General features: G+C 42.4%; 1 protein-coding gene across 1 annotated transcript; it reads left to right on the forward strand.

The window, feature by feature from the left end:
- The first annotated feature begins 1203 nt into the window (after nucleotides 1-1203).
- Nucleotides 1204-21483, forward strand: LOC129819523 (SH2 domain-containing adapter protein E-like). The gene is made up of 6 exons (XM_055875856.1): nucleotides 1204-2345; nucleotides 9693-9819; nucleotides 16296-16544; nucleotides 16820-17060; nucleotides 18829-18948; nucleotides 19174-21483. The coding sequence occupies exons 1-6, from the start codon at nucleotides 1854-1856 to the stop codon at nucleotides 19355-19357; spliced, it is 1413 nt and encodes a 470-aa protein (XP_055731831.1). The 5' UTR covers nucleotides 1204-1853; the 3' UTR covers nucleotides 19358-21483.
- The last annotated feature ends 1360 nt before the right edge of the window (nucleotides 21484-22843 follow it).

The following is a 22843-nucleotide window of genomic DNA, read 5'->3' on the forward strand; positions in this document are numbered from 1 at the left end:
ACCATGATCTATCAATCATAGGGCAAGGTACATATCAATCATAGGGCAAGGTATCAAGTGGCTCCTGCAACTTATACTTAGTCTACTCTACTGTCCATATATATATATTGTTCACAGCATTTTAAGTGTTCATAATTATTTATCTGTTTTGATATATTCTCTTTTTTGGGGTTAAAATTGGGTTAAAATTTGGGTTTGAATATTTCAGAAAAGCTGTGCCACCTGGTACCTATGTCACGCAATGCTGCTATGTAGCTTTTTTCATAGGCTACTGTGTATAAATCATAAAACTGCATAAGAATGTCATATATAGGCCTATTCATGACTGAGTCTGTTTTTCGCAGAGGTTTATAGGCCCAGGTCAGCCTGGTCTCATAGACTAGATGTAACATAGTAAACGCCAATCTGAGACACTAAAATGAGTATGATATAAAAATCAAATCAAATCAAATGTTATTTGTCACATGCGCCACATTTCACCTTACAGTGAAACCTTACACCTTACAGTGCAGTTTTAGGAAAAATACAAAAAAAAAATTAAATAATGAAAAGTAGCAAATAATGAAAAAGCAGCAGCAAAATAACAAAAGTGAGAACATGTAATTGAGGTGATAATGTACATGTAGGTAGAGTTATTAAAGTGACTTATGCATAGATAATAACAGAGAGTTGCAGCAGCGTAAAAGGGGGGTCTGGGTAGCCCCCTTTTACATTGCCGGGGGAGTGGTAATGCAAATAAGTCAGAAGATTAGATTAGGGTTGATGGGTGGTAACATATTGTACAAATTGCAATTTGTAACATATCATACAAATTGTAAATAATAACACATCATACAAAATGGATGATGGACATCCACAAATTAAAACATACCATACTATGTAACTGTAGTGTCCTGGATTTACATTTACTATGTTTTGTCTACCCCTGAGTCCAGGTTGCCCTAGTGAGGGCAACACTACAAAACAAGGTTGTTGAGAAGGATGAAGTAGTCTAGCCAATCTTTTGGTCCAAGCTATAAACATCATGGACAAAAAATTTAAGAAAATTGGTTCCCCATCTTGCATCCATGACACAGGCAGCCAGGATAGTAGACCACTCTAGAAAAAATCACCTCCCACTGTAGGCTAGTCTGTGTTCCTGCTATGTTACCCCACCCCTCTTTCCCACCCCTCTCAACTTCTGGCCACAGTCAGTGGGCTACATTGTAAGAATAGACAGCCACAAGATTTGACACTCTGGGAATGGGATCACTAATAAGAACCAAGAAAAACGTTCGATTCTTTCGAGTTTTCCCACTCCAAAGACTTCTCTTCATTCAAAGGGAATAACTCTACATGCAGCTAAATGGAAGAGGGATAATACCTGACTTAAAGAAAATCACAAATGGGATAAAAGTAGGAAGAAATCTTCCAATATAGGCTACAGCAGGTTTTCATTTTGTTATAAGCTATCACATGAAGGGTATTTGTTATTTATTTCATGTTGGTTTTATCTTGTGGCCTTTATTAGAAAACGAAATTTAACATGCCTATTAAGTTCGCCTAATCAATGTTTCATCGGATTATCAAATGAAAAAAATCATATTCTATTTAATTTGGAATTTCTTATAGCCTATAATTAGACAATTTGACTATGATAACAATATCCGCTTTTTTTCAAAGTAAAAGATAAGCCAGTGAAGGCTTTGGACTACATGCAGAACATCTCAAAAAACAGCCTTGTGTTGAAGCAACGGAAGTCTTTTGTGTCAGAAAGCCTACTCTGATTTCTAAAGGTGCGTCTTTGGGGCTGGCAAAGTGCATGGCGCATAAAGGTGTTGGACCAAAGAGAGTATTAGCTTTATACAGAAACCATGGCAAAGTGGTTCAAAGAATTCCCCATCAATTTGAAGAACGGTACTGATAGGATCCGCTCAGCTTCAGAATCAGGTTCCCAATCCAGGGGTAAACTTGGACTGGTAGCTGGCATTGGCACCAAAGTAACCAGCTCCAAAGTGAGTTCGAGCAAAAACTCGGGAATGGATAGTAGTGGCGGTGGTGGAGGCGTCGGTGCTCTACTGCCTGGAAGAAATAGAAAAAATTCTGCCATCGAACTGGGAAGGAATGGCACACGTTCGATAAAGGATGGAAACGTTTGGGATAGCCTTATAGGTAAAAGTCGCAAAAATTCCAAAGCAGAAACGCCAGTGTTTGATGAGCACCAGCCACTGAAAAGTTCCAGTTCTGCGAATGCCTACATCAGTCGTCTGATTAAAGTCGATAAGAAGGACAAGAGCCCAAACTTCAACAGCAGCCCAGTGGTACTCGATACAGAGAAATCACAGCCACTGTGCAAAACAGAAACGGTAAGAAAGGTTGAAGCACTTTAGAAATTGTAGACTATTTCTAGTTTCAACTGGATGTGATGCTGGACTCAGGGCTAGACCTAACATTGTAAATGTAAATCTGTCTCCCTACATTTAGTATGATATGTTACGTTTCGTATGGTATGTACAATGCCTTCAGAAAGTATTCACCCTTTACCTTTTCCACATTTTGTTGTGTTACAGCCTGAATTGAAAATGGACTAAATTGAACTTTTGTGTCACTGAACAACACACAATACGTCATAGTGTCGAAGTGGAATTTAGTTTGTAGAACATTTAAGAAATTAATACAAAATGAAAAAACTGAAATGTCTTGAGTCTATAAGTATTCAACCCCTTTGTTATGGCAAGCCTAACTAAGTTCAGGAATAAAAATGTGCTTCACAAATCGCATAATAAGTTGCATGAACTTATTCCGGGTTCAATAATAGTGGATAACACGATTTTTGAATAACTGCCCCATCTCTGTACTCCACACATACAACAATCTGGAAGGTCTGTCAAATCATCAAATCAAATCAAAGTTTATTTGTCACATGTATCGAATACAACAGGTGTAGACCTTACAGTGAAATGCTTACTTACAAGCCCTTAGCCCTTAACAAATAATGCAGGTTTAAGAAAAATAAGTCTTAAGAAGTATTTACTAAAATAAACTGAATAAATATAAAAAATAAATAAAAAATAATGAAGAGCAACAATAAAATAACAGTAGCGAGACTATATACAGTGGGTACCGGTCAATGTGCTGGGGCACAGTTTAGTTGAGGTAATTGAGGTAATATATACATGTAGGTAGAGGTAAAGTGACTATGCATAGATAATAAACAGAGTAGCAGCAGGGTAAAAATGGGGGTGGGGGATGTCAATGCAAATAGTTCGGGTAGCTATTTGATTAGCTGTTCAGGAGTCTTATGGCTTGGGCGTTGAAGCCTTTTCGACCTAGACTTGGCACTAGGCGTGCGGTAGCAGAATGAACAGTCTATGACCAGGGTGGCTGGAACCTTTGGCAATTTTTAGGGCCTTCCTCTGACACTGCCTGGTACAGAGATCCTGGATGGCAGGAAGCTTGGCCCCAGTGATGTACTGGGCCGTACTCACTACCTGTATGCACTATCCACTAGTGCCTTGCGGTCGGAGGCGAGCAGTTGCCATACCAGGTGGTGATGCAGCCAGTCAGGATGCTCTTGATGTTGCAGATGTAGAACGTTTTGAGGATCTGAGGACCCATGCCAAATATTTTCAGTCTCCCGAGGGGGAATAGGCATTGTCGTGCCCTCTTCACAACTGTCTTGGTGTGACAGTCTTTCACAAATCCTGACATTTATTCACAGCAAAAATTCCCTCTCTTAGGTCAGTTAGGATCACCACATTATTTTAAGAATGTTAAATGTCAGAATAATAGTAGAGAGAATGATTTACTTCAGCTTTTATTTATTCCATCACATTCCCAGTGGGCCAGAAGTTTACATACACTCAATTAGTATTTGGTAGCATTGCCTTTAAATTGTCTAACTCGGCTCAAACGTTTCGGGTAGCCTTCCACAAGCTTCCCACAATAAGTTGGGTGAATTCCTGGCCCATTCCTCCTGACAGAGCTGGTGCAACTGAGTCAGGTTTGTAGGCCTCCTTGCGCGCACACGCTTTTTCAGTTCTGCCCACAAGTTTTCTATATGATTGAGGTCAGGGCTTTGTGATGGCCACTCCAATACCTTGATTTTGTTGTCCTTAAGCCATTTTGCCACAACTTTGGAAGTATGCTTGGGGTCATTGTCCATTTGGAAGACCCATTTGCGACCAAGCTTTAACTTCCTGACTGATGTCTAGAGTTGTTGCTTCAATATATCCACATAATATTCCTACCTCATGATGCCATCTATTTTGTGAAGTGCACCAGTCCCTCTTGCAGCAAAGCACCACCACAACATGATGCTGCCACCCCCGTGCTTCACGGTTGGGATGGTGTTCTTCAGCTTGCAAGCATTCCCCTTTTTCCTCCAAACATAATGATGTTCATTATGGCCAAACAGTTCTATTTTTGTTTCATCAGACCAGAGGACATTTCTCCAAAAAGTATGATCTTTGTCCCCATGCGCAGTTACAAACCGTAGTTTGGCTTTTTTATGGCGGTTTTGGAGCAGTGGTTTCTTCCTTGCTGAGCGGCCTTTCAGGTTATGTCGATATAGGACTCGTTTTACTGTGGATATAGATACTTTTGTACCTGTTTCCTCCAGCATCTTCACAAGGTCCTTTGCTGTTGTTCTGGGATTGATTTGCACTTTTCGTAACCCAAAGCAAGTTCATCTCTAGGAGACAGAACGCATCTCCTTCCTGAGCGGTATGCGTGGTCCCATGCTGTTTATACTTGCGTACTATTGTTTGTACAGATGAACGTGGTACCTTCAGGTGTTTGGAAATTGCTCCCAAGGATGAACCGGGCTTGTGGAGGTCTACAATGTTTTCTGAGGTCTGGGCTGATTTCTTTTGATTTTCCCACGATGTCAAGCAGAGAGGCACTGAGTTTGAAGGTAGGCCTTGAAATAAATCAACAGGTACACCTCCAATTGACTCAAATGATGTCAATTACCCTATTAAAAGCTTCTAAAGCCATGAAATATTTTTTTTATTTTCCAAGCTGTTTAAAGGCACAGTCAACTTAGTGTATGTAAACTTCTGACCCACTGGAATTGTGATCCAGTGAATTATAAGTGAAATAATCTGTCTGTAAACAATTGTTGGAAAAATTACTTGTGTCATGCACAAAGTAGATGTCCTAACCGACATGAAAAAGCTACTTTGTTAACAAGAAATTTGTGGAGTGGTTGAAAAACGAGTTTGAATGACTCCAACCTAAGTGTATGTAAACTTCCGACTTCAACCGTAGGTAGGAATAAAGTATAAATATATCAATGATGTCGCTCTTCCTGCTGGTGATTCTTCGATCCACCTCTACGCATACGACACCATTCTGTTTACCTCTGGCCCTTCTTTGGACACTGTGTTAACAAACCTCCAGACGAGCGTCAATGCCATACAACACTCCTTCCATGGCCTCCAACTGCTCTTAAATGCTTGTAAAACCCAATGCATGCTCTTCAACCGATCGCTGCCCGCACCCGCCCACCCGACAAGCATCACTACTCTGGACGGTTCTGACTTAGAATATGTGGACAACTGCATATACCTAGGTGTCTGGTTAGACTGCAAACTCTCCTTCCAGACTCACATTGTGCATCTCCAATCCAAAATTAAATCTAGAATCGGCTTCCTATTTCGCAACAAAGCCTCCTTCACTCATCCTGCCGAACATACCCTCGTAAAACTGACTATCCGACCGATCCTTGACTTTGGCGATGTCATTTACAAAATAGCCTCCAACACTCTCCTCAGCAAAGATGTAGCCTATCACAGTGCCATCCGTTTTGTCACCAAAACCCCATATACTACACACCACTGCGACCTGTATGCTCTCGTTGGCTGGCCCTCGCTTCATACTCGTTGCCAAACCCACTGCCCACTGGCTCCAGGTCATCTAAAAGTCTTTGCTTGGTAAAGCCCCGCCTTATCTCAGCTCACTGGTCACCATAGCAACACCCGCCCATAGCACGCGCTCCAGCAGGTATATTTCACTGGTCATCCCCAAAGCCAACTCCTCCTTTGGCCGCCTTTCCTTCCATTTCTTTGCTGCCAATGACTTGAACGAATTGCAAAAATCACTGAAGCTGGAGACTTATATCTCCCTTTCTAACTTTTAGCATCAGCTGTCAGAGCAGCTTACCGATCACTGCACCTGTACACAACCCATCTGTAAGTAGCCCACCCAACTACCTCATTCAAATAAATTGTTATTTATTTTTTCTCTCTTTGCACCCCAGTATCTCTACTTGCACATCATCATCTTCACATCTATCACTCCAGGGTTAATGCTATATTGTAATTATTTCACCACTATGGCCTATTTATTGCCTTACCTCTCTAATCTTACTACATTTGCACACACTGTACATAGATTTTTCTATCATGTTAGTGACTGTATGTTTGTTTATTCCATGTGTAACTCTGTGTTGTTTTTGTCGCACTGCTTTGCTTTATCTTCGCCAGGTCGCAGTTGTACATGAGAACTTGTTCTCAACTGGCCTACCTGGTTAAATAAAGGTGAAAAAAAGTGAATAGGCAACAGGATATATAGTAAACAGTAACAGCAGCGTATGTGATGAGTCAAAAGGGTCAATGCAGATAGTCCCGGTAGCTCTTTTAACTAACTATTTAGTAGTCTTATTGCTTGGGGGTTGAAGCTGTTCAGGGTCCTGTTGGTTCTAAACTTGGTGCGTTAGCAAAGAGAACAGTCTATGACTTGGGTGGCTGGAGTCTTTGACCATTTTTATGGCCTTCTTCTGACACCGCCTGGTATAGAGGTCCTGTATTCCAGGGAGCTCGGCCCCAGTGTGATGCTAATGATAAATTCTAATAATGCATTTGATAATTAGTCTTTATTTGTTTGTTTGTTTAGCTTGCAATACGTTTTATTTTGGGGGTATAGGCCTATGTGGCAGTAATTGTATGAGGGCCGGGGTGTATAATGACTACAAATTCAAAGTATAAACTTGAACTTCATTTGAATAACTATCAATGAATGAATGAAGCATAACTATTATATTATATTAACAGCCATGAGTATTATAAGCCATAGTAGGCTGCAACACAAATCCTACTCAAAAATAACATGTGGTGTCATTAATACTGTTGACACTGAAAAGCAAAGGAACAGTCGAAGCTGTGAAAGTTGATATCATTGTTTCAGTTTTCCTCCCTCCCCTTTGTCTCTGAATCTCATTGTATCTACTCCTCCTTGTCTGCCTCTCTTTCCCTTCCTTTCCATCTCCCTCTAAGTTCAATTCAATTCAAAGGGCTTTATTGGCATGGGAAACATATGTGTACAAGTGAAATAGATAATAAACAAAAGTGAAATAAACCATACAAAATGAACAGTAAACATTACACTCACAAAAGTTCCAATGGAATAAAGACATTTCACATTTTCACCCCTATTGAAAGTTATCCCTCCAATCCCTTCTGTTCCTGGCACAGTGTTCCCCCTCTCTCACCCCTCCACCTCCACCTCATCCTTCTCTTTTCTCTCTTTCAAGCCCCAGGTGAAGGCTATCATGTTGTAAAAAGCATTGTGTGCTAATCCAGGTCCCCTCTGGCTAGGCTTTGAAAATAAAAAAGCGAGTGAAAACGATGTAGAGAAAAAAAAACATAAAAGAGGGAGGAGAAATAGAGAGTTTTATGTTTTGAGGGGTAAATCCCTTCCCTGACTCCTGAGTGCCCCAGTCGCTGGGGTTGTCAATCTGCCTGTCTTTGTTTGGCTTTGAAAGGGGAATCTCTCAGGGGCCTCAGAGGAAGTTACAGTTTTGCAGCATTTCCATTATAAGACTTTATCCCGGTGTTTGGCATAAAGACACAGACTTTTGTGTTTCCACCTATGAGGTCTGGCCCCCCAAAAAGTATACACGGCCCTAAAAAGACCTAACCTGACATGGGGCTGAGTAACTCATGGTGTGATAAATTGTAGCCAATATATAATTTCGCTTATCCTACGCACCATATTGTGGTCAGGTCACAGGAAGTGCTAAAGCATGTGTGTGTGAGCAAGAGAGAGACAGAGATTGTGTCTGTGTGTGTTGTTGGAGTTGTCCCTAAAAGTGCTAAAGCAATCACCAGTTGAATCAGATTTGGCATACTCTGTGCTATTAGATCTTGGTAGAAGGATGGATGGACGCATTGGGGCTTACAGATGTAGGATCTTAATTTGATCAGTCTTTTGTTGATGAGAATTTTCCAGGCACAGCAGGAAATGCACACTTGTAGTGTATTCAAGTTTTAAAAAGTTTGTAATTTCCACTTTAACATTTCAGACTTGATTTGCCCTAACGTAAAATGTTTAATTTCCCTACAAAAAATGTCCATGAATTATGATCCACATAATTATTCACATTTCCTGTTGTAACAGGAATATTTTCCTGCTGTCGAAAACTGATTCAATTTAATATCCTACATCTGTATCAGTCATTGACCATCATCATGCTTGCATGACTAGAGATTACTTGATCTTGTTCACCAGCCGGCTCGCTATATATATATATATATATGTTTTTAAATAACCTTTATTTAACTAGACAAGTCAGTTAAGAACATATTCTGATTTACAATGACAGCCTACACCGGCCAAACCCAGACGATGCTGGGCCAATTGTGCGCCGCCCTATGGGACTCCCAATTACAGTAGGATATGATACAGCCTGGATTCAAACCAGGGACTGTAGTGACGCCTCTTGCACTGAGATGCAGTCCCTTAGACCGCTGCGCCACATGGGAGCCCAGGTTAGAGATGACAGAACAAGAACACTTATTACAGCAAAACGACCCCCTGTACAGACACTGACCTGGTATCTATAGCCAGTGAGAAACTTGAAAGGCCTTGGCACTAAAAAAAAGACAGAGCAGAGCAGTCAAGTGTGAATGAATTCCTTTTGCAATGGTGGAATTTAACAGATACTGTAGGTGGTGTTGTTAGGATAATGGTTCTGGGACAAAGAAGATGCTGTCACTTTCATCATAAGGAGTAGACCAAGATGCAGTGTGGTATGTTTCCATCCTTTTATTATGGAATAGAAAACGTCAAACAACAACAACGAACAAACGAACCGCTATAATAATGCTGACTTGGCAACTAAACATAGACAAGATCCCACAAAGCACAATGGGAAAATGGCTACCTATATATGATCCCCAATCTGAGACAACGATAAACAGCTGCCTCTGATTGGGAACCATACTAGGCCAACATAGAAATATAATTCACCTAGATAACCCACACTTAAATAACACCCCTACCAAACCAACTTAGAGAATAAAAGCATTCTATGGTCAGGGCGTGACAGATGCAACAATGATACCGCTGTACTCTCTTTGAACATTGACAATAGATGGGCCTGATTGGGTACTGCTTTGTATCACTGATGATATAAGTATGTTTGATCTCTTTGGGAAGCAGGGCAATTTAGATAATATATAAGATAATGTCACCAAAAACCCCTTGATGTCTCTTTGTTGTTATCTCACCTCTTCCTTTCCCTCTGGTGAATCATACTTCTACTCTGTGGGCACAGATTAAGACTAGTCTTGGCCTGTAAAGCATGCTCAATGGATAATCTCAATTGAAATAGTTTTGAAATCTAGGACTAGCCTTAATATGTGTCTGGGAAACCAGAGTCTTTGAGTAGTTTTCATGCGTATTCATTTTGCTGTGCTCCTTTGCTTCAGGTGATCATTCTTGAGGACTATGCAGATCCCTTTGACGCCCACAAGACTCGGGAGCAGAGGGATGCGGAGAGAGAGGGGGAAAATGATGGATACATGGAGCCTTACGATGCGCAGCAGATGATCACAGGTGACACATACTATTCAGTATTTTAGCCTACTAAAATTTGGATAACAAGCATTGATTTTGGATCAGGTCCCATCTTTGAGGATGAGGGATTGGCCTTTGGTAATCTGATCTGATATCAGTGGCCAGGAAAGAGCAGAGTTTGTGGCTGTTTTTTAAATTGTTGTTCGTATGCATATTTTTTGTTTTAGTTCTATGTGTGTTGGTTTGTGCAGGCATGTGTGCGCCAGGCCTCATTGGCTGTATTCTATGTATGTGTGTCTTTCATGGGTGAATGATTGGACTGCCATTTTTAGTCTAGCCAGAAAAGAGCGATTAGAAATGTTGAAGAACTTGAACTCAATCGCCTAGCACTGGAGGTTGCTATGGCAACTGTGTTGTGCTAGGACAATGGGTGAAGTTTCCTGTCTCTGCTTCCTTTTTCCTGTCTCTGTTTCCTTGTACTTTTCTCCTGAAAGGAAGTTTGCCCTCAGTGACTACTCCCCCTCCGCTCTCCTCAGACAGAGCCCCTGCATGGCCCCCTATATGCGCAGGCTCTGACCATTTCTCAAAACATCCAGGAAGACAACTGGTCAGTCGACCAATCACTTGACATCCTTTGATTCTGTCGCTTCATTGTTTTACCCAAAATGGTACAATACACTGCTGTGACACTGAAAATGGCCTGTTACTAGGGTGACCAGACGTCCCCGTTTTCCGGGGACAGTCCCCGTTTTTGGTGGCCTGTCCCTGGCTGGAGCTGTGCCCGGAAATGTCCCCGTTTTTAACTGTGCGTTAAAAACAGACTGCAAAGTGAAATAATATTTTACGTGGCAAGAAAGACCGGGCAGCAGAGCCTACCGGTTTACGTCTCAATCGGTTGGGCTTGTTTTGTCCAGCAGAGGGGGCTGCTCGCTATATCAGCTTCATTCACTCTTCTTCGACTAACTACTTGCTCGCGCTAGTTTTAGAAAAAACTGCTGTGGAAAACTTTGCTAGAAGCTAGCAAGTGTCAAGTGAATCTATAACATCACCACAAAATTATTTTCAAGCCAGGTACTAGCTAATAGATACTAGCTAATGATGTTACAATGTCACAATTTATTATATAGATAGATGATCTGCTTTATAAGGTTTTAAATAGGTTATGCTAGATAACATTAGCTATGTCGACTAAGTTAATGTTATCTAGCTAGGTTAGCTAGCTACTTTCATGGTAACGTAAACTCTTACATCGCCTTGGTCCATACAATTGCCCTTATTTTAGCGCCCCAAAAACGTAATACTTCCAGATCAACTGTAATGTCAATACCATTATAATGCACAATTTCTCCCCTTTCCAACAAAATCAATTACATGACCTAAACACGGCCTGTTTCTGCATAATTCAAGCAGGCAATGAGCCCCGTCGGGTCTTTTTAAAAATGGCGGGTGGGGAAGCGAAACTAATGCGTTATAGTGAGAAGGACAGATGTCGTGTGGGAAAATTGCTTTTTTCACTCGATCTGTCCAACTTATCACCTTATCGCCTCTAAAATTTAAATAAAACACTATAAAGAGTTTATATAATGTGTCATTACATACCTATTTGAAGGTTTGTGTCGAATTTGAATCGGGTTTTTAGGGCGGTGCTAAAGTGATCTTGAGAATGATGATCACATGCAATGATGACGAAAAAAATGACTAGGTATCCCCCCGTACCCCCGTCACTGTCCCTTTCTTGTTTTTAAACGATGAGAGAAGTGCTACACCTGGTGGAGAGAGATTGTAAGACAGAAATAGTTGCTTTATGCGTGCTGTACGTTACGACATGACACGTCAAGATGTAACGGAGGGTCAATTTTTTCAACTTTTCTCCAATACTATAGAGCCATTACCATGTCGATCAATGCTTGAATAGAAACCTAGTTCACACCCCCGATTTTGAAGTCAACATTAGTTGATAGTCCCATTAGTTTTCTTTGTAGCCTCGTTTGAATGTCGCGGTTACGCACATTTGTACAGAATGGGGTGAGTTTACGTTAGCTAGGTTAAAAAACGTTCACATGTAAACATGCAGTGGACGGGCTATTTTGAAAATATGATTATATTAAATTAATGCATAATTCTGAGAATATTTATTTGTAGATTACAATTTTAATGGTTTGGCATTATAAGTAGTGTGAAAATACATTTAGAAATTTTCATGGATAACATTAACATAATGTTTTCTGTTAGAGAGTGGAGAGGAGGAAAACTGGAAAGGAAGAAGAGTGAAAGAGAGAGAGGAGGAAACGTAAAGATACGATTGTCAATTTATTATTACAAACAATGTTTTTGAGATAAAATACAAAAATGAGGCAAGCAATGCGAATCTGTTAACCAAAGTATTTTATCTAATAGTGTACTATTTATTATTAAAGATTAGAGAGGAAGGAGAAGGAAAAATTAAGGGAGTAAAAAGAGTGAAGCGAGGAGAGTGTGGAAGAGTGAGGTAGAAAGAAAGAAAGAGCAGGAAGACGAGTGAAGAAAAGAGGAGAAAGATTGGAGGAGAAGAAAAAGTTAAGAGAGTAAGAAGAGTGACACAAAGAGAGTGAAGAAGAGCAGACAGGAGGTACAATGGCTCTTACCAAGAAACGGAAATGCCATTTTAATGACAACATGATGAGAGAATGTCCATTTATACGCTCAGGTCAAGACGATAGAATGGTTAACTGCACCCTTTGTAATTCCTCTTTTTCAATTGGCAGTGGGGGAAGAACGGCAGTGGTAGAACATCAACAGACGAAAAAGCGTAAAGCCTCTCTGGTTGCCCGTGTTGGTATGCCCTCTGTCACCACATTCTTCAAGTGCCGACAGAGATGGCCGCCTCGTTTCGCGTTCCTAGGAAACTATGCAGTATTCTGTTTTTTTATGTGTTATTTATTACATTGGTACCCCAGGTAATCTTAGGTTTTATTACATACAGTCGGGAGGAACTACTGGATATAAGAGCAACGTCAACTCACCATCATTACGACCAGGAATATGACTTTCCCGAAGCGGATCCTGTGTTTTGCCCACCACCCGGGACAATGGATCGGATCCCAGCCGGCGAACCAATACAACGACGCCGTAAAAGGGGCAGACGAAGCGATCTTCTGGTCAGGCTCCGGAGACGGGCACATCGCGCACCGCTCCCGAGCATACTACTCGCCAATGTCCAGTCTCTTGACAACAAGGTTGATGAAATCCGAGCAAGGGTAGCATTCCAGAGAGTCATCAGAGACTGTAACGTTCTTTGCTTCACGGAAACATGGCTCACTCGAGACACGCTATCGGAGTCGGTACAGCCAGCTGGTTTCTTCACGCATCACGCCGACAGAAACGAGCCTATTTCTGGTAAGAAGAAGGGCGGGGGAGTATGCCTTATGATTAATGAGACGTGGTGTGACCATAACAACATACAGGAACTCAAGTCCTTCTGTTCACCTGACTTAGAATTCTTCACAATCAAATATCGACCGCATTATCTACCAGGAGAATTCTCTTCGATTATAATCACAGCCGCATATATTCCCCCCCAAGCAGACACATCGATGGCCCTGAACGAACTTCATTTGACTCTATGTAAACTGGAAACCACATATCCTGAGGCTGCGTTCATTGTAGCTGGGGATTTTAACAAGGCTAATCTGAAAACAAGACTCGCTAAATTCTATCAGCATATCGATTGTGCTACCTGGGCTGGTAAAGCCCTGGATCATTGTTATTCTAACTTCCGCGACGCATATAAGGCCCTCCCCCGCCCTCCTTTCGGAAAAGCTGACCACGACTCCATTTTGTTGCTTCCAGCCTATAGACAGAAACTAAAACAGGAAGCTCCCGCTCTCAGGTCTGTTCAACGCTGGTCCGACCAATCTGATTCCACGCTTCAAGATTGCTTCGATCACGTGGATTGGGATATGTTCCGCATTGCGTCAAACAACAACATTGACGAATACGCTGATTCGGTGAGCGAGTTCATTAGCAAGTGCATTGGCGATGTCGTACCCACAGCAACTATTAAAACATTCCCCAACCAGAAACCGTGGATTGATGGCAGCATTCGTGCGAAACTGAAAGCGCGAACCACTGCTTTAACCAGGGCAAGGTGACCGGAAACATGACCGAATACAAACAGTGTAGCTATTCCCTCCGCAAGGCAATCAAACAAGCTAAGCGTCAGTATAGAGACAAAGTAGAGTCGCAATTCAACGGCTCAGACACAAGAGGTATGTGGCAGGGTCTACAGTCAATCACGGATTACAGAAAGAAAACCAGCCCTGTCGCGGACCAGGATGTCTTGCTCCCAGACAGACTAAACAACTTCTTTGCTCGCTTTGAGGACAATACAGTGCCACTGACACGGCCCGCTACCAAAACCTGCGGACTCTCCTTCACTGCAGCCGACGTGAGTAAAGCATTATAAACTTGTTAACCCTCGCAAGGCTGCAGGCCCACGGGGCATCCCCAGCCGCGTCCTCAGAGCATGCGCAGACCAGCTGGCTGGTGTGTTTACGGACATATTCAATCAATCCTTATCCCAGTCTGCTGTTCCCACATGTTTCAAGAAGACCACCATTGTTCCTGTTCCCAAGAAAGCTAAGGTAACGGCTAAACGACTACCGCCCCTTTGCACTCACTTCCGTCATCATGAAGTGCTTTGAGAGACTAGTCAAGGACCATATCACCTATGTGAGAATGCTGTTCATCGACTACAGCTCAGCATTTAACACCATAGTACCCTCCAAACTCATCATCAAGCTCGAGACCCTGGGTCTCGACCCCGCCCTGTGCAACTGGGTACTGGACTTCCTGACGGGCCGCCCCCAGGTGGTGAGGGTAGGTAACAACATCTCCACCCCGCTGATCCTCAACACTGGGGCCCCACAAGGGTGTGTTCTGAGCCCTCTCCTGTACTCCCTGTTCACCCACGACTGCGTGGCCATGCACGCCTCCAACTCAATCATCAAGTTTGCGGACGACACTACAGTGGTAGGCTTGATTACCAACAACGACGAGACGGCCTACAGGGAGGAGGTGAGGGCCCCCGGAGTGTGGTGTCAGGAAAATAACCTCACACTCAATGTCAACAAAACAAAGGAGATGATGGTGGACTTCAGGAAACAGCAGAGGGAGCACCCCCCTATCCACATCGACGGGACAGTAGTGGAGAGGGTAGAAAGTTTTAAGTTCCTCGGCGTACACATCACGGACAAACTGAATTGGTCCACCCACACAGCAGCAAGAAATAGGTTCACTGTTCCAACCATCAAGGCCATGCTTATTGTGAAGACAAACTTCAACCTCCCCTGCCAGGAGTTCACGGAGAAGCTGGCCAAAGACAGAGCAATCCTGAAGAAGATACATTCTTCTGAGAAATATACAGATTAGGTTGGTATAAGTATACAATGTAGGTACGAACCTCATCATCGTCTTATTTCTTTATTATGTTGTTAACTATTTCACATATACTATTGCCTGTTTTTTTAAATTTTGCTCATGTTCTCTTCTGCTCTTATTCTACCCAGACTACCAGGACCACTGAATGGCTGTTCAGATCGGACAGTTCTGTCTTGTCTGTAGTGTTTCTGTAATATAGTTGTTTTCTCTATCACAGTGTGCCTGTTAGACTAAATACACGAAACTGGAATTGTCCCCCTTTTTTATTACATAGATAATAACATTGAATGATATATTGACCGCCGAACTGGAAATGTCCCCGGTTTTAATTTCAGAAATCGGGTCACCTTATGTTACACACGAATCATCAAGGCTTTACCAATGTATATCTTTCTACCTGGCTAAGTTGGGAAAGCCCGTTTATAGTACCCTGGGGAATATGGCTGACCGCAGATAACAACATTTTAGTAGTGTGTCATACTTAAGTACATTCTCATATTGAAGTGGTGCAGGAACAGATGTGACCAGTGGATTGTGACATACAGTATTAAACAGTGGTTTAAGTATTTTGTGACAGTCCAAGCTCAGCACATAATGTTTTGGCATTGACAACATACAACAGCTGACATCACTCATCAGCTGCATGCTATGTCAAGTGAATAACTCAATTGCTCAACTGTTCAAAGCCCATTTACGCTTATTATATTATTATTTATTACATTTTATAAACACACGTTTTCTTTAAACACATCATGCTTTCTCTATTCCTCAGTGTTGCACTGACCATAATTGGTAGTTCTGTTCTAGGATCAGTTAACCAACATTTATCAGATACTGATATGGATGTGTGAGGCAAAATACTGGCCTAGGATCAGATGTCTGGGAATGGTAACTCTAGCTGTTGCCTGAATTGTTGGGTTGGACACACCGTGACGACGAACAGCTAAAAGCTGGGTGCCGGCGAACGGTGGCTCCTTGTTACTGATTCAACATGTAGAATAATCTGAAAATGAACAGAAAATGGCGGCCAATACTCTAGTCAGAGGCACTCTGGTGTGTTTCCTCTCTAACAAGAGTCGCTGCTTTTTTTAAAACAGAGATCAGACGGAGGGGTTCCAAGGACATGCTGAAGATGTGTGTCCTGCTGGAGGGGGTTGAGGGGGAGGTGGAGGAGGGGCGACCCGTGCCCCCCCAGATCTACGACATGACCTATGAGGGTGGTGTGGAGGGTGACGGAGGGAGCGTGAAGACCCCGGTCACCAGGCCAGAGTTAGATCCCCGGCTCCCTGCTGAGAACCAGCTGCCCTGGGAGTGGAAGAAGGAACAGACTGTCAAGGCTCTGCCTGGTACTATAGTTGAGACAAGACCTACTGCACAATCATACACAATTCTAGCACACTACCACTGGCTATGCAGCTATGCAATCCCTATCACAACAATCTGCTGATGCAATGATGCATCTATTAAGTGGCTGACCCCTCAAGTTCTAAAGTCTATAATGTAATTAGACATTCTAAACCAGTACACCAGATCAATATCAATATACAGTATTTGCTACACAGAAGTTGACCACCCCTTTTACATATTTTCTCCCTCTGCTCTGACTCCTCCTTGTCCGCAGCCCAGTTTGACAGCCCTGAGCACCCCACCCCAACCAAAGAGGATCCCCCCGCCCTCACCCTCACACGGCAGCCCCAGCAGCAGCCCCAACAGCAGCAGCAGCATCTGCGACAAAAGAGCTGGAGCCAGAAGATCCTGAAGTCCTCTCCTACTTTCTTACCCTCCCTCTCCTCCCCACCCAGCATCAGCCCTGAGGCAGAGGTGTGCCGGGTGGACCCCACCCTGCCCCTGGAGAAACAGAGGTGAGGAGGGGAGACAAGGGAGACAGGGTTTAGAGGTCAATGGCAGGGACAGATGCAATAGATTGTTGCTTTAAAAAAAACTCATCTTCAGTTTTTTTCTGCAGCACATAACAATACATTTGATATGTAGATATGTACCTGTCACTCTTTCCATGTACCGGTAGGGGAGAGTGGGGTAAGTTGAGTCATTTTTACATTCAGCATCACCATGTCAAGGGAAATATAGTGCTTTTTCTAACAAAGGTATCTACATATATTTCAGAATGTTGTGTATCTCTAGAAATAATCAGAATTCATGTGAACATAACAGTTTTGAAAACATATCTTACCCCAGGTATGGGGTAAGTTGAGCATAGGGAAAGGGTAGGTTGAGCTGACTTGGGGTTGTTGTCCTTGTGCCTCTGCTACTCTATCATAGCCTTTTTTCATATTTTTTTTTCTTCTTTGTCAATGTGTCTCTTCCGTGTCATTCAGTCAATTTCTTTCATCCCTTGCTGCTGCTCAAATGGACTTCTTCCCTTCTCTCACTTCCTTGGCTGCTCTGGACCCCTGCTTGTTTTATGTTTGTGTATACGGGGCATGATGATGTCTGCTCTGTAACAATACATATTTTGAGTTCGTATGCCTATGCTATGCATATACTATGCATAAACTGGACAAAATGTAATCACCCATTGGCTCAACTTAACATTTTGACTATATTAGCCCACACAGCTACAAGGATGCACTTGAATGCTATTTTTAGGACCTCATATTGTAGCTTATAGAGACCCCAAGTGATGTATAAAACAATCTTAAAATTATCTACTTTGGTTTAAATACAAGCATCATGAAACCTATAACACTAATTAATTTGACTTTGTGAAAATCCGTTTTTTTTTGGACCTAACTTGCTTACCAATTTTTTTGTATGTGTTTTTTCTGTCACAAATAACATGAAATAATGATCTCTTCCTAAACCTTTGGTCACATGATTCATTTAGTGTTGGGTTTCCTAGGAACAAGTGGTGGCACATCCAGGGGAGAACGACGGCCCCCTCTGATTGAAGCCACGGAAGTTCAAGGCCAACTGCGCTACTGCAGGCATTGTTGGCAGAAAACAGGACTCCCCAAATATAGTGAATAGAAAAATGGCAATCTTTGAGTAAATATTTTTTTTTTACAAAGACAATCACGGTACCAATAATTTATTTGAATACAGCAGATGTATGTAATTGAACAGACTATTTAAAATTTCACACAGAAGGATAATTTAATAAGGATAATTTAGTTGGTAATGTCAGCCTGCAGTTCCCCGGTCGGCCTTCAACTTGAGAGACTCATTTAGAAGACGTAGCACTGAGATAGCCTGCAACGGCACTTCCTGGAGTAGGTCAAACTGTGCACGTTATATTTCCATGAGACGCCATCTTTAACCGACTTCATTTGGCTTCAATACGCTATAGTCTTCACATAGGAATGAATGGTGTCACGTGACCGATGGCTTTGTCCATTCATATATACAGTCAACGAACCCTTTAGCTCAACCTACCCCACTCTCGCCTATACCTTGCAGTTATACCTTGGTTTGAATCCAGGCTGTATCACAACCAGCCGTGATTGGGAGTCCCATAGGGCGGCATCCGGGTTTAGCCGGGGTAGGCCGTCATTGTAAATAAGAATTTGTTCTTAACTGACTTGCCTAGTTCAATGAAGGCTCAATATAAAAATCCTCCTCTCATTTCTGACCCCTGTGCCTTCCGTTCCCTCTGTCCTTCGGTTGCTCTAGCTGGTACCATGGCTGTGTAACACGCCAGGAGGCAGAGTCTCAGCTCCAGTCCTGCAAAGAGGCCAGTTTCCTGGTGAGGAACAGTGAATCAGGAACCAGCAAATACTCCATTGCGTTAAAGTGAGTATACTAGTCACTAGTACATCTGTTTATTCTCTTCAGAGCTGATACCATACATAATATGTCCAAAAATAATTGCAGTTGATGCATTGGATCCCTTAATGCTAATTTAAGGCTACATATTATGAATTGTGTGGAATAGCGAGCCAGGGTTTGAATTTGAGATTTCAATTAAGTAATCAATCCTTTTTACCTCTGTACCTTTTTTTACTCACTCTCTCTCAGGACAAGCCAGGGCTGTGTTCACATCATTGTTGCCCAAACAAAGGAGAATGGCTACACGCTGGACCAGAGTAGCTGTGTGTTTCCCAGCATTCCAGAGGTGGTGCACCACTACGGCACTCAGCGGCTGCCTTTCAATGGGGCCGAGCACATGGCCCTGCTGTACCCCGTGCCACGCCTTTATTGACTCCACCCCCACCACACTCAGGTGTACCTCAACAACCCCATGCCTCTGCATCTGCATGAAATCATCCTCAACGAACTCCAATCTAATGCTGGCCCCCAACAGCCTCAATACATATATCTCTTTATCTATTATCATTCACTCTTCAGTCCCTCTCTCTTTAATGTTATTTAATCCATCAAAACGACTTATTTTCTCCTGGATCAACAGAAGACAGCAAGCTCAGAGACCTGGGTATTGCTCTTGCTGTACAATGATTCCCTCACCTTTCATATGCAGCTAATGCAAAACACCCAGGCTTCTGTTTTGCATGTGAAACTTGGGAGAAACTCAACTCATGCCTTGATTGTGCAAATGGGGCAGAAATGAATGATCAAATGAGTCAGAGCCCTGCCAGTTAGAATTTAGTCAGAATTTCTACTCTCAATTCAAAGATGTGTAGAGAATACAGTATCATTAATCATAATTTTGGTTTAAGCTGCAAAGGGATAAAGCTAGTGCTTTGTTCGAATGAAAAACAGTAAAGTGACTCTCTCACCCTCTGGTGGATGTGCTGGCTCACTACACCAACTGTACACAACCCTGTGGAGAACAACAACTACTGTACCTGACAAAGACTACTATAGGGAAAGGGTGATACCTAGTCAGTTGTACAACTGAATGCATTCAACTGAAATGTGTCTTCTGTATTTAACCCAACCCCTCTGAATCAAAGAGGTGCTGGGGGCTACCTTAATCGACATCCACATCATCGGTGCCCGGGGAACAGTGGGTTAGCTGCCTTGCTCAGGGGCAGAACGACAAATTTTTACCTTGTCAGCTCGGGGATTCGATCCAGCAACATTTCGGTTACTGGCCCAACGCTATCCAACACTGTACAAAGACTACTTCAACGTCTACGCTCACAGCAAACATTTAACTTATGTTCTTAGCCTTCTTTTTTATATAAAGGAGAGACATCCTCCCATCACCCAATTTTCCTCATCTTATCTACTGTACAGTGAACAGTGACAGTTGTGTGGCTATCTGTACCACCTGCACTGTGAACCATTGAGTGATTCACCCTAATGTAATGCGCCATGGGTTAGGCTAGCGTCACCCTATGGGATTGAATATCCCTTGATAATTAGATTAAACCGCAGGCTCCTAATCCTGGTCTTCAAGTACCCACATGTATGCCGGTTTTCACCTCATATGATGTCTGCATCATTAATAGAATTGTTGTTTGAGCACTCATATGACTGGTTTGATTTTTGTGGTCTGTCGCTGTAAAACCCTGACCGTGGCCAATTTTCCATAAAGTCAGTGACTGTAAAACTGAGCATCAACAACTAGTTAAGATGTTGTTGGGAAGCTGATGGGGTTGTTCCATGTGTTAACTGCTGACTGAAACAAACCAAGAAACAAAATACTTGATTTAGATGCACAGCGCTGTGGAATATGACTGAAAATGTGTCAACAGACCCCATGTTAATTTCCAATGTAAATTGGTGAGATATTTGGTGGAGGAAAAAAATCTGATGTTTGATCTGTGCCTTTACCTTCCCTGTCACATTGCACCACCTGGTGCTAACAAATGGACCAACAAAATATAAAGTGGCGATGCATGCTTGCTTTGATTTGATACTACGTTGTCTCGCTCACCTGCCGGCTCTTTCTACAATTCGAGCCTGGGGACGAGGTTAGATACCATGTAACCCTAGATAATGACTTGTGTGTGTACTCGTTATGAAAAGATATGCTAATACCATTGTCAATCCTACTTTGTCTTTTGGTGTGAAACAAGAATGAGTTTCTGATGTGGCTGATTTAAATAAAATGTCCTTAGTCAGTGGTTGTTTACCTATATCCTGGGGACATTTGTAGTCTCTCTTTTATTATTATTCAAGTGGAGCATACACGTAGGAATCTCAAATGATTATTATACACTTGGTTAAATAGCCAATTGTCTAGTTGCTATTATTGACAGCTCTGATCGACATGTTCAATTGGCATGGCTGGTGTGACGTTCCCCTGTGGGGTTATATAGGTTCCTCCCAACTTGTCCTACTCAAGGCTCTGATGAAGGCGAACTCCACCGAAACGTATGCCTGTTTGTTTGTCCCGTTAATAAATCAATCAGATCTTTATTTCCCTGTATAGTCATCTGTTGAAGTGTCCTGGGGTAAGGAATGTTTTTTTGGATTGAGTGGTGTGGGTTTTGGGATTTTACTGCCTTAAAAGCGGATCATACGTGAAGAAAGTCATACTGTATGGGATCAAGATGTTGTGATGGTAGTGCATGCGGCCATATGGAGGCGTGCTATTGGATGATCAAGGTCAGCACAGGCAACTCTATACACATCTGTGAATCCAAATGCACACAGTTCATTAGTGACTAAAGTTTTGTCTGTGACCGTTTCAAAGATCCTAGGCATATTGTAATATAATCTGCTTCGTTTAAAGAATACAGCTATTTAGACGTTGTCCACTTACTATATTTCCCACACCAATTCCCTGTAGGCTTTTGTATACCCTTGCCCCATCACTGCTGCTGTCTATGTCGCTGAAAAATGTATAACTTTGTCAGTATCGGGTGTGCTGCAGAGTGCATTCAATTGGTCAGCTTTCAAGCAGCTTCTATTGCCGTATTTAAATGTGTAGTTCAGAGTGTAAAGGGAAAGAGTCTGGGGATGGATTGGGTGTAGCGTGGACTCAGCAGAGAGAGGATCGGGTGTAAGGGTTAGGCCTGGGACAAACCGTTAAGGTAGAGGTTAAGAGCAGGGGCACCCAGGCCACTTTGCGTGCAATTGAGGTAAATGCATCACAAAGAAATGCATAAGTGTAACATCATTACACCCAGTGGTATCAGGGATCCTTAACGAGAAGGAAGGAAGAACACCATCCCTCTCTCTGTCCTTGACTGTCTGTTTCTCCCCCTCTCCTTTATCACTCCATCACTGTGATATCTGAGTCTGATAATCTATCAACAGAATCACCTTGTCTTATTGAGAGGGCATTCCATATGTGTTGGTCCTGAGTCAGGTTGACGTGAACATTGAGATGGTTAGAGTTTCAAGTCCACTTGTGAATGCAAGTCCTGGGACCTAAGGTTGGGTATACTATTCCTGAAAGAAACACAGACTAAGCACAATGTTTTTGTACCTCAGTTGTCTGGTACCTCAATTGTCTGCATTCTTATAATACATGCCATTTAGCAGATGCTTTGATCCAAAGCAACTTACAGTTATGCGTGCATCCATTTTTTTACATATGGGTGGTCCCAGGAATCAAACCCACTATCCCGTCGTTGCAAGAGCCATGCTCTACCAACTGAACTACAGAGGAACACTTCTTAGAAAATCCTACATCTAGCTAGTTAGTTCAGGTTAACTTAATAAAGCAGGTAAGGTAACCAAAGCACCATTTAAACAAAAATTCAATACAGCAGTTATGGTCCTAAATTGTCCTGGTCATTGAGTCCTTTGGCACAACATTATAGTGCACAAC

Source organism: Salvelinus fontinalis, chromosome 22, assembly GCF_029448725.1.
Source record: "Salvelinus fontinalis isolate EN_2023a chromosome 22, ASM2944872v1, whole genome shotgun sequence".
In the NCBI taxonomy this organism is placed as follows: Eukaryota; Metazoa; Chordata; class Actinopteri; order Salmoniformes; family Salmonidae; genus Salvelinus; species Salvelinus fontinalis.